Source organism: Malus domestica, chromosome 09 (genome assembly GCF_042453785.1).
Source record: "Malus domestica chromosome 09, GDT2T_hap1".
Taxonomy (NCBI): domain Eukaryota; kingdom Viridiplantae; phylum Streptophyta; class Magnoliopsida; order Rosales; family Rosaceae; genus Malus; species Malus domestica.
The window spans coordinates 2533672-2549982 of NC_091669.1; the positions used below are offsets into that span (position 1 = coordinate 2533672).

At 39.8% G+C, this 16311-nt stretch overlaps 3 protein-coding genes across 4 annotated transcripts; all 3 read left to right on the forward strand.

The window, feature by feature from the left end:
• The first annotated feature begins 3225 nt into the window (after window positions 1–3225).
• LOC103422160 (uncharacterized) lies at window positions 3226–6941 on the forward strand. The gene is made up of 14 exons (XM_029107780.2): window positions 3226–3449; window positions 3538–3635; window positions 3762–3941; window positions 4042–4102; window positions 4218–4264; window positions 4386–4478; window positions 4606–4696; window positions 5075–5123; window positions 5424–5540; window positions 5636–5783; window positions 5992–6084; window positions 6183–6251; window positions 6410–6452; window positions 6570–6941. The coding sequence occupies exons 1-14, from the start codon at window positions 3401–3403 to the stop codon at window positions 6668–6670; spliced, it is 1239 nt and encodes a 412-aa protein (XP_028963613.1). The 5' UTR covers window positions 3226–3400; the 3' UTR covers window positions 6671–6941.
• An 869-nt stretch (window positions 6942–7810) lies between these two features.
• On the forward strand, window positions 7811–12620 carry LOC103442297 (alpha-mannosidase 2-like). Its single transcript, XM_008381074.4, has 4 exons — window positions 7811–8572; window positions 8897–9046; window positions 9199–9231; window positions 9333–12620. Exons 1-4 carry the CDS (start codon window positions 8009–8011, stop codon window positions 12069–12071), a joined length of 3486 nt encoding a protein of 1161 aa, XP_008379296.2. The 5' UTR covers window positions 7811–8008; the 3' UTR covers window positions 12072–12620.
• An 881-nt stretch (window positions 12621–13501) lies between these two features.
• Window positions 13502–15402, forward strand: LOC103442298 (protein transport protein SEC13 homolog B). 2 transcript variants are annotated; one of them, XM_008381075.4, is made up of 2 exons: window positions 13502–13707; window positions 14154–15402. In XM_008381075.4, exon 2 carries the CDS (start codon window positions 14234–14236, stop codon window positions 15134–15136), a length of 903 nt encoding a protein of 300 aa, XP_008379297.1. In that variant the 5' UTR covers window positions 13502–13707; window positions 14154–14233; the 3' UTR covers window positions 15137–15402. The 2 variants fall into 2 exon arrangements, with proteins under 2 accessions (XP_008379297.1, XP_008379298.1); XM_008381076.4 differs by having other exon boundaries at window positions 13544–13707; window positions 14139–15402.
• Window positions 15403–16311: the final 909 nt, after the last annotated feature.

The window sequence follows — 16311 nt, forward strand, 5'->3', positions numbered from 1 at the left end:
TACTTTGGTCAATATTCATTTCCATCTTGATTATATCTTCAGTTATCCCATTACTCAGAAACTCGGCAAAAATCTTGCTCCAAATATTTCCTGGAGCACACGAGCAGGATTTGAGAAAAGCTCTTATCGAGGTTAGGAAGATAAGGGGGGTTTCTGGCATTCGAAACTGGCACGTGTGGAGTTTCACAAACTCAGACGTAGTGGTGTTTCGACAGAATTTGACAGGGTTGCTGCAAGGGCACGAGTATCACAGGTACTACACGAAGCTGGAGTCAAGGATATAACATTGCAGTTGGAATGCGTTGGGTCATAGCATTAGAACTTTTGACAACTTTCATCCCTTGACAGAATTGACAGTGACATTGTAGCCCATTTATTGTGGACTCGATGCGATTTAGGACCCTGTTGGCGATTCCAGATGGGTTCTCCGGCGCCTCTTTCGCCATCGTTTGGGGACTTCTTTGTGTACATCTTGAAGCTGAGAAAAAGATTTTGTCAAACATTATGAAGTTTATGATACCAGATGTTTTTCTGCTTGAAGATGGGCATGCATCTTTCCCTCTTGTCATGAGAAGTGGTAGCTCATGTTTGTGTGGCTAATGAATGTAATGGTGTTTGGACATGTCAAGAAACATGCAAAGGGCAATAGTTGTGTTGGGTAGATTGGATGTATGTAAACTTCTTTTAGTAGGTAATACAATATAATGTAGTTTGTGGTTCATGTTCGAGCGATATTCTGATATAATTTATATGTTCGAGAGATATTATGACATAAAATATATTAAGAGAGAAATTCAAGTGTGAGACTATGTTTTAGCTAATTTGCCTACGTTTAGTCTGCCTTACTTTAACTCTATAACGAGAATTATCATTGAAATACTAGAGAGTTGATAATGATTATGTATATTTCAAATTATTTTAATCTACGGATAGAGAGACTCGAACAAGTGAAAGGATATATTTTTGACAAAGGATAATGTTATTTACACAATCATTTTTACCTTCCACACACCCATGTTAATTTTTGTCATTGATTTCTTCAATTCATTCAATCCAATGGTCGAACATTGAGAGGGTTGTGTGAGAACTAAAAAGAGCGCGTGGAATGTTCAAAAAAGAATTCCAGATTTTCTGAGCTCTCATTTTCTCTCTTTAGAAACTCTCTCCATAAACCCCCTTGAACCAGAGCCAAACCCTAGCCTTCCTCCATGGCCGCCGACCTTTGGCTAAGGCTAGGGGTCGGTGGCAGCTTCTCCTCCTCCTCCTAGCCTCCCTCCCTTCTCCCCGTCCCCTTTTTCCTTTCCATTCCCCCTGCCACCTCAATTTTCTCTTGCCTCGCCAAACACCCCCTCTGTTTCTTAGGCCATTTCCCCATCCTAGCCTTTCTCAGCCTTCCACCCTCATTTCCCCTCTCGTTTCTCTCCTCTTTCATTCAGATCCAGACCTTGCCTTCCCAAGGGTGCTGATCCGTTGGAATCACGTTTACATCACTCTGCTTGGTGTTGTGATTTGCCGGAATCCATGCTCGGATTTGAGCGCAACGCTTCCTTGGTGGTGTTGCTTTGGTTTGGGTTTGCAAATCTGGCGGTGGCTTTGTCTGGGCCACTATTGTTGGTGGTTGCATTTTTCAGATCTGGAATTTATGCCGCATGTGGTTCATCTTTGCATCTCTGCTGGACTTGTGGATGTGGCGGACCCAGATGGTGTTTAGGGTTTTTGTCGTCTTGTGCCTCGGCACGACTATAATCCTTGCCTGAGGGTTCTTTCCCCCACCGGATTGTGTCGTTTAATGGTTCCCTTCCTGGATTAGTTTTTCTAGCCTAGTTTAGTTTAATTTAATTTAGTTTAGTTTTGAGTTAGTTTAGTCTAACTCTATCGCCACGCCTAACGAGTGTTATGGCCGCGCTACAATGATGGTTGTACTTGGTTTCCGCTTTGAGCGTTATATTATGTGGTCTCATCTACTAACGATGACTTTATGTGGTCGTGCTATTCAACGGTGACTGTTTGCATTCACCTATACAAATATGTTATATATTGTTTATATGACAGGTTTGTATGGATGTAATGGGAAGTTCTCGTACATGTGGTAACTGTCTAGGGGTTTACTATTATTGTCTCTTTTGCACAAATTCACCTTCAGATCATTTTCTTGGACGCTGAAGGATTGTACCCAATTGACACCTATATATTGCTCTCGAATGATTAATGAAATACCAAATATCGTTGCTTATCAAAAAAAAAAAAAAAGTGGGCGTGGATAGCGTGCCAAACGACGTCGTAGATGGTGTCGAGTTCAAGCAAGATCTAAAATATCGATATTATCTTGATATTTCCATCGAAATTTCCGTGTTTTTGGACTACCGATATTTCCGATATCATCGATATTTTAGACCTTGATAGGAACTCTATGTGGTACTAAGTCACTCATGTATCTTACCATGCAATGTATAAAGTGTAAAATATTGTACTAATTCATTGTATAAATGATTATGATGTGTTTAAACTTCTTTCATTAATTACTACATATTTTATACACTCACAATGTTTGCCAGCTCGCTATATAATCAACTTAAATTAGTTAAATCCATCATGCAATGCATTTCTTTCCAATTTTTTTGTGATAAACTAATAGATAATTGACTAAATAAACATTCTGTAAAGTTTCAATAAAAATTTCCAAGTTTTTCTTACAATTTCCGTGGTTTTTATTCAATTTTTATCGATATCGATAATATCTCGATATTTCCATCAAAATTTCCATGTTTTTGGACTACCGATCTTTCTGATATCATCGATATTTTAGACCTTGATAGGAACTCTACGTGGTACTAAGTCATTCATGTATCTTACCATGCAATGTATAAAGTGTAAAATATTGTACTAATTCATTATATATAAATGATTATGATGTGTTTAAACTTCTTTCATTAATTACTACATAATTTATACATTCACAATGTTTGTCAGCTCGCTATATAATCAACTTAAATCAGTTAAATCCATCATGCAATGCATTTCCTTCTAATTTTTTGTGATAAATCCTGCAAAGTTTCAATAAAAATTTCCAAGTTTTTCTTACAATTTTTGTGGTTTTTATTTAATTTTTATCGATATCGATAATACCGATATTTCCTTCAAAATTTTCGTATTTTTAGACTACCGATATTTCCGATATCATCAATATTTTGGACCTTGAGTTCAAGTAATATTCTCCCTTGGGATCCGATTTTAGCAAAATTATGATTAATTCGCAATTCTCACCACAGAAGCAAAAAGTCAGCATATGTGCTTTAGTAACGAACTCTCTTCTCCTCCTCCAAAGCTTCAAACTTTGAGCTTGTCTCCGAGGAGCTGAGATCTCCAGCCCAGCTCAAGATCTAGGGTTTCCGTTTCAGTCATGGGGGAGAAGGTAGTCGCTGTAATCATGGTGGGCGGGCCCACCAAAGGTACTACTCTTCGTACAATTCATAATCTTTTCCTTCAATTTTTGTTCTTCAATTTTTCTGATTTTTTTGCGTTTGAATTTCTGGTCAGGGACTAGGTTTCGGCCTCTGTCATTCAACACTCCGAAACCGCTGTTCCCATTGGCTGGGCAGGCTATGGTGTACCACCCCATTGCAGCTTGTAAAAAGGTTAGCTTTTGGCTTCTGGCTTTTTGCTTTTGGATTTTGGCTTTTCAACCTTTAACCAAAATCCCATCAAAGAATTTTGATTTCGAACTAAGTAGCAAGATTTGAATGCTTGCTTTTATGCTACAGATACCCAATTTAGCACAAATCTATTTGGTTGGATTCTATGAAGAGAAAGAATTCGCACTGTACGTGTCTTCCATTTCCAATGAGCTCAGAGTGCCAGTGAGGTACTTGAGAGAGGACAAACCGCACGGCTCGGCCGGCGGACTGTATTACTACAGAGATATCATCATGGAAGACAGCCCGGTTCGAATTCTATGCTTAATTCTCGTTTGTTTCCATTTTCCACTGCTATGTTTGTAATAAGATTTTGCTTAATGCAATGTTGTATTTGTCTGTGGAACAGTCGCACATCTTTTTGCTGAATTGTGATGTTTGCTGCAGTTTTCCGCTTGCAGACATGCTTGGTGAGTTTTGTGTTCTGTATTCGTGTATGTTAATTGGAAGTTTATTGCGTGTAATTATAGATAAGATTTCATAAAAGTAATTCCTTTTATTGCTTCTTGTTGTTCGTCGTTGCAGAGGCTCATAAAGGATATAAGGGGATGGGTACAATGTTAGTAATTAAGGTTAGTTTGGTGACAGACAGCTTGAATTATTGAATAATGTTGCAACTCTGCTCCATATTGCTGATGCTCTTTCCTCTTGTTTTTTCGTCATTCTATTCTTCGTTTTTTGGTTCATCTGTAGGTTTCTGCTGAATCTGCAAACCAGTTTGGGGAGTTGGTTGCTGATCCTGCCACCAAAGAATTATTGCATTATACTGAGAAGCCAGAGACTTTTGTACGTAAACGATGCAGTAAATGTTCAGAAATTGTTCATTTAGTTGGTGTTTGATGATCTCAATTCTTCGTTTTATTTGCTTGTTCCCGACCACTTTTTGTAAGGGTTATCTATTTTCTAAATGCAGGTGAGTGATTTGATCAACTGTGGTGTATATGTATTTACTCCAGATATTTTTTCTGCCATTCAAGAAGTCTCCAGTCACCGAGAAGGCAGAGGTTTGTCTTTTTCTCTACTGGCAATATAGTTGTGGATTGGTTTGCACTTGGGATCAAATTCTGGCTCTAAAGATATTATGTTACTTGATTTGTAATTATTGAGAACAAATTTGGCCTCAACACTTATTGCTATTCCTATTTTCCTTTACCCCTATGAAGTAAATATGCATAAATTTTTCACAGTGAATGAATCATTTGCTACTCCATAGAATATTCAAAATGAAGTCATGAAGCTTGGATCATGATGCAAATGAATAGCCGTGCAGAATTCATTGACGTCTGTCCATATCTGAATAATGAACTTATTATAGCTATTTCTCATTTGAATTCCCTGGTTTCCATCTTCTGGGAGTCTGACTTTGTATTTGACAATTGCAGCTAATTTACGTCGTGTTTCCAGCTTTGAAGCCCTCCAGTCCGCAACAAGGTTGACATCTTTATCCTGGTTGCATACTTATACTTTGAATAATGAACTTATAGCAATTTCTCATTTAAATTCCCTGGTTTCACTTGAGAAGTGCTTACCGCTTGTCCAGATCGTATACTTTGTGAATACCTGTTTAAAAGCTAAGATCTTTTTGTGTTAGTACTTAGTACTAGAAGAAGGAACTTTTGTTTGGAATGTCATCTCTTGTGGCATGAACGCAGTGCGTTTAGAAATAGAGTTGTAACTGGTTTAAATTTAGTGTGTGTCAGTTTTAATGTTGATTTACACTCCTTTCAACAGGACTCTTCCTACAGATTTTGTTAGATTGGATCAAGATATTTTGTCACCTCTTGCTGGAAAGAAGAAACTGTATACATATGAGACCATGGATTTTTGGGAACAGATCAAGACTCCTGGGTAGCCTAATTTATCCTAATAGCTTCCTTTATTTTTCCTTTTTCCTTAATCTTTACTATCATTTGCCTTATACTAATCTTTGTTTTCTGTTACAGAATGTCTTTAAAATGTTCGGGTTTGTATCTTTCTCAATTCCAAATTAACTCCGAACACCTTTTAGCTAGTGGAGATGGTACCAAGAATGCTAGAATTGTTGGTAATGTTTATGTTCATCCATCGGCAAAAGTACATCCAACTTCTAAGGTAAGTTCACTTTCATCTCATCTTCTACTAATATACATGTACCCCATTTTGTTCTGTTCTTATTTGCGGTTGCATGTATATATTGTACATGAATATTGAACGGTGTAGGATGGTGAATATAGTGGAGGCAGTAGTCATTACTGACACTCTGAAGTAGAGCTTCCTTCTTCTGCATTTCCTTCTAAGTGCGACTTACTTTTGTGCACAGATTGGTCCCGATGTGTCTCTTTCAGCAAATGTTCGTGTAGGGGCAGGAGTAAGGCTTATAAATTGCATTGTCTTGGATGATGTGGAAATCAAGGTATTGAAGTTGGTATATCGATGGATAAACAAGAACCATAGCATATTGGGAATGCTTTAGTGAATTTATCCAAACTTCATTGTTCTATTTCATGACAGGAAAATGCAGTCGTTATAAATGCTATTGTTGGATGGAAGTCGTCTATTGGAAAATGGTCGCGTGTCCAGGCAAGTCTAGCTATGTAGTTGCATGATAAGGAAAACTAACAAACTTTAGCGAATTAAACTAGTAACTCACCTTTTCTGTTAAGTTATAGATTTCTATAAACTTGTACAGCTTGCTCGTCATTCTTGTGGCGAACTAAAAACTTAATTTACTGGTTTAGGCTGACGGAGACTACAGCGCAAAGCTTGGAATTACCATCCTCGGTATGCATGCCTGGTTTCTCAATTCTTTCGTCTTTGAATTTGATGCCGTGGAATGCACAAGTTTATTTTTCAATGCATTTGACCGATTTGAAGAGCCCTCTCGTTTTCTTTTCGCAGGAGAAGAGGTGACAGTTGAAGACGAAGTTGTGGTGATCAACAGCATCGTTCTCCCAAATAAGACTCTTAACGTTAGCGTACAGGAGGAAATCATTCTATGATATTCAAGAGAGAGCTTGCTTCCTGGTTTTTGCTCGCCGCTCGTGTTCATGCCGGTATTTTTGTTTAATTATTTTGGTTAACCAGCGTACCGTATAATTCAGCTACACAAGAACAGCTACGCAACATTTTTGTTTCGACGGAGAATGCATTTGTATCAGATATGTAAAAGTTTATTTGTTTACGAAGGATTGCTTTTCAGTGGGTTCAAAAACAGTCTCAAATGTGCCGGAAAGCGTTAATGTCGAAATGAAATCGAACTTGAGACCTCGAGTTACTACTTTTCTAGTACCTAAAAATTCAAATTTAACTTTAACTTTAACTCAATTGGAGTATATATAAGAGTAAATTGTAGCAATGGTTCTTCAATTTTAACTCAATTGGAGCAATGGTTCGTCAACTAAAAATTCATTAGCATTGGTCTTTTAACTCATCAAAACGTGCAGCTATAGTCTCTCAACTAAAAATTCATTGTCAATGGTCCCTCAACTTTAATCCAACTGGAGAAATGGTCCATCAATTTTAACCCAATTAGAGAAATAGTCTCTCAACTTTAACTCAATTTTAGCAATAGTCCTTCCAACATAACTCTTTTTAACAAAATTTTGACGAAGTTGACGAAAATGATCATAGCTACACGTTTTGATGAGTTGAGGGACCAATAGTAATAGATTTTTAGTTGAGGGACCATTGCTACAATTTACGTTATATATATTATATCACATAAAATTGGCCTTTTAGCCAAAATGATACATGAAATTGACATAGCTTCTCAATTTAGACCATGAGATTTGAAATCGATAGAAGTGATTCCTGTGTTTGAATATTGTCAACCATTTTAGTCTTTTTCTTAAAAGAATTTCGTTGAATAAGGGTAAAATAACAAAAATATTTTGAATTTTTGTGAAATCATTTTGGCCAATTTTATACTAAATTGAGGTTATTTTTATTATTTTGATCCTTGTTTAACAACGATTTTTTGCGAAATGACCTAAATGATTGACGATAAACAAAATCGAACCATTTCTATCAAATTCAAATATTAGAAACCAAAATAATGAGTTAAACTGATCTCACAATTGTAGCTAAAAAGTCAAGAAAAATAAAGAAGTCAATAGTGTCGAAGAGAAAAGTCCAATAATCCGACAGATCCGATTGGTATTGCCGTATTGATCCAGTCGTCACTACACTAACCAAAACTGCACTACTACAAACAAACTGAAAACTCTCCACCGCGGGGTCCACCCACCATTAGCAAGCAAACGACCGACTGTAAAGTGCGTCTCCTCCTCTTCCTCCTTCCCTTCGATATCATTTCGCCCAAAGCAAAACAAACGACAATGGCTTTCTCATCGTACATCGGCAGCACCCGCCGCGGCGGTTGGGCCAACTCCCTCCTCCCCTCCTCCTCCGCTTCCAACCCCAAATCCAAGCTCACCAGAAAGCCCCGCAGGCGATTATCCCTCCGCGACTTCATCTTCGCAAACTTCTTCATCATCGGCCTCTCGATCTCCCTCTTCCTATTTCTCATCGTCATCCTCCGCTACGGCGTCCCCACACCCCTCTCCACCCACTTCAAATCCAAATCCTCCACCCGCTTCTCCAAGCCCCGAAAGCCCGTCTCCCGCAAACCCGATTCGGGCGCCGACGCCGCTGCGGGGGCCACCGTTGACATCACCACCAAGGAGCTGTACGACAAGATTGAATTCTCGGATGTGGACGGCGGGCCGTGGAAGCAGGGGTGGCGGGTGAGCTACAAAGGGGACGAGTGGGACTCTGAGAAATTGAAGGTGTTTGTGGTGCCCCATTCGCATAACGATCCCGGCTGGAAGCTCACCGTCGAAGAGTACTACGATAGGCAATCCAGGCATATTCTCGACACCATTGTCGATACGCTTTCTAAGGTGAGCAAAAAGATTCAAACTTTTAATTGGGTTTTGCTTGAGCTTAAATTTTACTCATTTGGGTTAAATTTTATTGTTTTATATGATTAGTGCATTGAGTTCATATATTCCGGTTAATATATCTGCTAATGCTTTTTCTTGGATTGATTGTTTTAATTATGGAAGAACTTGCATTTTGTATGATAGCAGTAATTGCAGCTGAGAAAAAACTATAGGTTAACTACATATAATTTTGGTTTTGCTGTTCTGTTGAGGTTTTTCTGTTTTCGAAACTTTCCGAGATTGTGTGTGATTCAGTTGAGTGGATTTTTCCTGGATGTGTAGGATTCTCGGCGCAAGTTTATATGGGAAGAGATGTCTTATCTGGAAAGATGGTGGAGGGACTCCTCTGATCACAAAAGGGAGTCATTCACAAATTTGGTGAAGAATGGTCAGCTGGAAATTGTTGGAGGTGGCTGGGTAATGAACGATGAGGTAATATTCATATATGTAAGCTTTTGTTTAATTGCATGCTTGTTTTTACTGGTATAGCATATGCTTAGACTACTCTTAGATCTACATTGATTTTTTAACCAATGCGTTCGTGTTGTTGAAGCTTAATAGATTGGTTCTTCTTCTTGATGCAGGCTAATTCACATTATTATGCCATAATTGAGCAGGTACATTATATTAAATTTTTTATATTGTTCTTTGTTAAGATTTTATGCATCTCTTATGCTGCTGAATTGCTTCTTATATCTTTCGGCAATTGATGTATCAGATGACTGAAGGAAATATGTGGTTGAATGAAACTGTTGGGGTTGTTCCTAAAAATGCATGGGCAATAGATCCGTTTGGATACTCACCTACCATGGCATATCTTCTCCGTCGCATGGGTTTCGAAAATATGCTTATTCAGAGGACCCATTATGAGCTGAAGAAGGAACTTGCACTGCATAAAAATTTGGAGTATATATGGCGTCAGAGCTGGGATGTGGATGAAACTACTGATATTTTTGTCCATATGATGCCCTTTTATTCTTATGATATTCCACATACTTGTGGGCCAGAGCCTGCCATTTGTTGTCAGTTTGACTTTGCTCGAATGCGTGGCTTTGTTTATGAACTTTGTCCGTGGGGAGACAATCCAGTAGAGACCAACCAGGAAAATGTTCAGGAGCGGGCACTTATTCTACTGGATCAATATAAGAAGAAATCAACACTGTACAGGACAAATACACTTCTTATTCCTCTTGGAGATGATTTCCGCTACATAAGCATCGATGAAGCTGAAGCTCAGTTTAGGAACTACCAAATGTTGTTTGACTATATCAATTCTAATCCCAGTTTAAACACAGAGGTCAAGTTTGGAACTTTGGAAGATTACTTTTCGACCCTTCGTGAGGAGGCTGAAAGAATAAATCATTCACTTCCTGGTGAGATTGGTTCTGGTCAGGTTGGGGGTTTTCCTTCTTTGTCAGGTGACTTCTTCACTTATGCTGATAGGCAACAGGACTATTGGAGTGGCTATTATGTGTCCAGGCCTTTCTTCAAGGCTGTTGATCGAGTACTCGAGCAAACACTTCGTACCACAGATATGATGATGGCTTTCCTGCTTGGGTACTGCGAGAGAGCACAATGTGAAAAGTTGCCCATGGGGTTCTCCTACAAGTTGGCTGCTGCCAGGAGGAACTTGGCTCTTTTCCAGCATCATGATGGTGTGACTGGTACTGCTAAAGATCATGTGGTCCTGGACTATGGGACTCGGATGCACACATCTTTGCAGGACTTGCAGATTTTCATGTCTAAAGCTATTGAAGTACTGCTTGGAATACGCCATGAGAAAAATGACAATAACCCTTCTCAGTTTGAGCCAGAACAGGTGAGATCTAAATATGATGTTCAGCCTGTCCATAGAGCAATCATGGCCCGTGAAGGAACTAGACAATCAGTGGTGTTTTTTAATCCTTTGGAGCAGACAAGAGAAGAGGTTGTGATGGTTATTGTTAACCGTCCAGATGTTACTGTTCTGGACTCAAACTCGACATGTGTTCAAAGCCAAATATCTCCTGAGCTGCAGCATGATAAAAGCAAAATATTTACTGGAAGGCATCGTGTCTACTGGCAGGTTTCTGTTCCCGCCTTGGGGTTGCAAACATATTACATTGCTAACGGGTTGCATGGATGTGAAAAGGCCAAACCAGCAAAACTAAGATTCTTCTCAAAGTCTAGTTCTTTATCTTGCCCCACTCCATATGCATGCTCAAAAGCAGATGCTGATGTGGCTGAAATCCAGAACAGGCACCAAATACTCACCTTTGATGTGAAGCATGGTCTGTTGCAGAAAGTCAGCTATAAGAATGGTTCCCCAAATGTTGTGGGTGAAGAAATAGATATGTACTCTAGTTGGGGAAGTGGAGCCTACCTATTTAAACCCAACGGTGATGCACAGGTTATCATCGAAGAAGGTGGGCAGTTGGTGATCTCTGAGGGCCCTTTGGTGCAGGAAGTATACTCTTATCCAAGGACTGAATGGGAAAAGAGCCCCATTTCTCATAGCACTCGTGTCTACAATGGAGAGAATACTGTACAGGAATTTCTCATCGAGAAGGAGTATCATGTTGAGCTTCTTGGTCAGGAGTTCGATGACAAGGAGTTGATAGTTAGATATAAAACAGATGTTGATAACAAAAGAATATTCTTTTCTGATTTAAATGGCTTTCAGATGAGCCGGAGAGAAACCTATGATAAAATCCCAGTTCAGGGCAATTACTACCCTATGCCTTCTCTTGCATTCATGCAGGGGTCTGCTGGTCAGCGGTTTTCAGTCCATTCCCGGCAGTCTTTGGGTGTGGCAAGTCTTAAAAATGGATGGTTGGAGATTATGCTTGACCGTCGTTTGGTAAGAGATGATGGACGAGGTCTTGGACAAGGAGTGATGGACAATCGTGCAATGAATGTAATCTTCCACATCGTTGTGGAGTCTAACATTTCAGCCACATCAAACCCGGTTTCCAACCCATTGCCCTTAAATCCCTCGCTTCTTTCTCACTGCGTCAGTGCTCACTTGAACTATCCGTTGCATGCATTCATTGCCAAGAAGCCAGAGGAGTTGTCAGTGCAGCCACCCCCAAGGTCTTTCTCCCCCTTAGCCGCTCCCTTACCATGTGATCTGCATATTGTAAGTTTTAAGGTTCCCCAACCTCTAAAATACTCTCAGCAACCTCTCGAAGATTCTAGGTTTGCCCTAATTTTACAGAGACAGAACTGGGACGCTTCATATTGTCGGAAGGGCAGATCAGGGTGCACTAGATTTGCTGATGAGACTGTGAATCTCTTTTACATGTTCAAGGACCTTAAGGTATTGAATGCGAGAGTTACTTCCTTAAATCTTTTACATGAGGACATGGATATGCTTGGGTATACTGAGCAATTTGGAGATTTTGCTCAAGATGGACACGTTCTTATCTCTCCAATGGAAATACAGGCTTACAAGTTGGAATTGCGGCCGCCCAAATGAATGTACTAGCAACTGGTTTCTTACTGTATTCTCATTGTTGCTTCTTCAGCAGGGTTTATGGCTAAGAGCTATGACGCATCCTTATCTCTCCCGTAGAAATGCAGGCATACAAGTTCAAGTTACTACCACACGGGCAAAGGTACTAGTGACTGATTTCATTACTGCATTCTCATGGACGCTTCGTCAATGGGGTTAGTAGCAAATCACAATGGTTTCTCACATCCCGCTATCAGCCTGATGAAAGTGGGAACCATATACATGCTGCTACTTCAATACATGTTGCCAAGTCAGGGCATAGACAACTAGTAGAGTAGCGATACAGTCGAAGCAGTCATCCACGGTTGCCCTTGCGAGCAATTCGATTGATAGACTTGCCCTCGGGATTCTTTTTGTTGTAAAACTGCTGCTGACAGTTATGTATGAGATTAGGACTAGTATTTGTGTTCAAAATGATAGTGAGGTAAGTGGTAATGTTTGGATTTTGTTTCAGCTATGATTTTGCTTGTAATGTTTCGCATCCATGATATAGAGGGCTAATTTGTTGTCTAAGTACATCCATCCAAGAGATTTTTAGGTATGATCACCCGGGCCAAGTCACCTGTCCGTCCAAAGACAACAACTTTGGTTTGAGCACCAAGACACAGTGGTACGTAGGGCCGGAATGTATGGGTTGGTCTTGGGTGAGATTTTGTGCATGGAGGGATGAGGCCGTTCAGAAGGCCAAACCCTAGAATTTCTCTCGTCCAAGACACAAACAAGGAGGACCTCTTGTATTTAGGACCGTCGACCCGAATGCAAAGAGCTCTCTTCTTTGTGTCTTTGAGCGGGTGAGAAACTATTGTACAAAAAAGGGAAAATTATGTGACAAGCATCCATTGTAACAAGCGCAAAACATCTATTGGACACTTGGCAAGAGAGTCTCTCCTCAAACAAGGAAGCAAATTGTCCGCCTTTCTATTATGGTGCACTTCTCATCCCCTTTTATTTGTACGGTTACAGTTAAATCACATCAACATTTTATATTATTATTGTTTTTTGTTTTATTATCTTTATAAAAATATCAATATAAAATTTTAACGTGGCTTAACCATAACCACACAAATAGGAGGGGATGGAAAGGGCACCATAACAGAAGGGCAGACAATCTGCCTCCCTCAAACAAACTCGTGATGTGACAAACATCTATTGAACGATCAACTGGGCCAACTGGCTGGCTATGCATATTAGGGAAGCCGGATGAGGATCCTGTTCGGATCCTCTTTGTGAGAGTTATGAGGATTCTCAAATTGTGTTAGTTTATCGTACATCGTACGATCAATTTTCTTCACATGCTATTCATATTTAATTTTAAATAAAAATATTTAAAATAATTTCTAACCAGACGATGTATGATAAGCAGACACAATTCGAAAATTCTCATAATCCTTGCAAGGGAAGCCCATATCCAAATCAAAGCCCACGTGCCTAAACATTCCCTAAGAAACACATACGCACGCTCAGAGCTGCTGAAGCCTGAAAGCGACTCTCTCTCCTCTCTCTTACAAAGATAAGCGCTTTCTCTCAACTCAAGAAATTTTGGTTCTCCGATCAGAGACCGCCGCCGCGTCCTCTGTCACTCTCTCTCTTCCTCTCAGAGGTCAGTCGCTCCTCCGCCGTGTTCCTTGTTTATATTTCCGATGTAAAATCAGTTCAATTTCTGGCACGATATTTTCAGATCTATCACACTTTATTTCTAGATCTTCCCTTACGGAGCTTCTGAAATCAAAGTTTCTGGAATTTTTATATTTCGGCTGCAATTAATCTGAAATTATGATTGATTTCGTTTTATTGGTATGAACATTTAAATTAAATTATGGGTTTTTATAGCGAATTATTTTTGTTCTCCTGTGATCTGTTAGATCTTCAACCTGCTGTAAGAGGAATTTCTCGCAAAATAATATTTTTATTGTGAATTTGTTTACTTCAATTTCTCGTTGTTTGTGATATAATTTGCCTATAGAAATTATCTGAATTGCAATAATTTGGGAATTTAGTTATTGAATATTAGACTTGAATTTTGATGTGAAGAACATTGTACTCCAGAGGAAGCAGAGACAAATTTAGGAAATTGAAGGAAAGGTGATTTGGGGAAATTTTCGGCACGAGAATATAAATTGGTAACGATGCCTGCACAGAAGATCGAAACGGGTCACCAGGACACTGTCCACGATGTAGCCATGGATTACTACGGAAAGCGTCTAGCAACAGCTTCGTCTGATGCCACCATTAAGATAATTGGTGTTGGAAACGCATCACAGCACCTAGCTACATTGTCAGCTCATAGCGGCCCTGTTTGGGAGGTAGCTTGGGCGCATCCCAAGTTCGGGTCGATCCTTGCTTCCTGTTCTTACGATGGTCAGGTGATCATCTGGAAGGAGGGTAATCCGAATGAGTGGCAACAGGCTCATGTTTTTAATGACCACAAGTCGTCAGTAAATTCCATTTCTTGGGCGCCTCATGAACTTGGTCTAATCTTAGCTTGCGGTTCTTCTGATGGGAATATATCGGTTTTCACTGCCAGGGCCGATGGTGGTTGGGACACCACTAAGATAGATCAAGCCCACCCTGTTGGAGTAACCTCAGTTTCATGGGCCCCAGCAATGGCTCCTGGCGCTCTAGTAGGATCTGGTCTGCTTGATCCCGTTCATAAGCTGGCATCCGGTGGGTGCGATAATACTGTGAAGGTGTGGAAGCTGTACAATGGGATTTGGAAGATGGATTGCTTCCCCGCCCTTCAAATGCACAGTGATTGGGTGAGAGATGTAGCCTGGGCACCCAACTTGGGACTGCCAAAGTCCACAATCGCAAGTGCTTCGCAGGATGGAACAGTGGTGATTTGGATTGTGGCTAAGGAAGGCGAGCAATGGGAAGGGAAGGTTTTGAAGGATTTCAAGACCCCGGTCTGGAGGGTGTCATGGTCACTAACCGGAAATTTGCTGGCGGTAGCTGATGGGGATAACAATGTAACATTGTGGAAAGAATCTGTCGATGGCGAGTGGCAACAAGTAAGCACAGTCGAGCCATAGGTTTTGTGATCACCACTACTTCCAATTACTGTCGTAACGGTATTTTTCATCAACTAGATTGATAGCGTCTTAGAACAGAATTATGTCGGTTTTATTTTCAATACTTTGCCTGTAACAGTTAGTGCTTTATCGAATTGGTTTTTTGCTTATTGTGGGATGAAGATTCAGGTTTCGTGTTGTAATCAGTTGGAGTTGTTCGATCGTATGTGTTTTCACTGGTGAAACGGTAAGGGGTGTGCTGTCCACAAACCTTTTTTTACTTCTTACACATCCTTGTTAATTTTTTTCCATTGATTTTTTTTCAATTTATCTAATCCGGCTGCTGAAAATTTAGAAGATTGTGTGAGAAGTAAACAGAGGTGTGTAGATATCACACCCCAATGGTAATAGTCATAAGTTACTACTCGTTGGTTTTCACTTGGAGAAAATGCTCAAGTTATGACCAAACTATGATATCTTTGCCAATGTTGCATACCTGCGTGGCAAGATTTTTGTTAGTCGGGGAATTCAAAAATGACGCGTGATTGGAACGGGAGAATGAATCGAGATCCTCTCCGGATCAGGAGCCGACGGATCAAGTAATTCGGATAATTTATTTCAAATCGTACGGCTTTATTAGGATGAAGCCAATGGATCAAGTAATTCGGATCATTCATCTCAAATTGTACGGCCTTCATTACTCCATCTTACTGACTTATTTCACAAAAACCAAGAGTACCCTCCTCCTCTTTTGAACGGTTTAAATCGAATTACGTGGTCTGTCAGCTCACAAAAACCAAGAGTACAAATCTCCCTCTTCCTCTTTTGAACGGTTCAAATCGAATTACGTGGTCTGTCAGCTCACAGAAACCAAAAGTACAAATCTCCCTCTTTCTCTTTTGGACGGTTCAAATCGAATTACGTAGTCTGTCAGCCCATAGAAACCAAAAGTACGAATCTCCCTCTTCCTCTTTTGAACGGTTCGAATCGATTTACGTGATCTGTCAGCTCATGATCTCAATTACAAAGAAGAAAAAGAGAACAAAGTATAGCAACCAAGTTCTTTTTATCCTCTACTTTAGCTAATTAGATACGTGGTCCAATTGCAAATTGCCAACTCACTCGATTACAATAATTGCAATAGTAATTAAATTTTATTTTATTAGAAATTGATTCACAAAAATCCCACAACAAAC

Coding starts and splice junctions, on each gene's coding strand:
- LOC103422160 (XM_029107780.2), top strand. CDS start 3,401: ATGGGGGAGAAGGTAGTCGCTGTAATCATGGTGGGCGGGCCCACCAAA. Junction 4,479..4,605: donor CTGAGAAGCCAGAGACTTTT/GTACGTAAACGA, acceptor TTCTAAATGCAG/GTGAGTGATTTGATCAACTG. Junction 4,697..5,074: donor CAGTCACCGAGAAGGCAGAG/GTTTGTCTTTTT, acceptor TGACAATTGCAG/CTAATTTACGTCGTGTTTCC.
- LOC103442297 (XM_008381074.4), top strand. CDS start 8,009: ATGGCTTTCTCATCGTACATCGGCAGCACCCGCCGCGGCGGTTGGGCC. Junction 9,047..9,198: donor GCTGGGTAATGAACGATGAG/GTAATATTCATA, acceptor TTCTTGATGCAG/GCTAATTCACATTATTATGC. Junction 9,232..9,332: donor ATTATGCCATAATTGAGCAG/GTACATTATATT, acceptor TTGATGTATCAG/ATGACTGAAGGAAATATGTG.
- LOC103442298 (XM_008381075.4), top strand. CDS start 14,234: ATGCCTGCACAGAAGATCGAAACGGGTCACCAGGACACTGTCCACGAT.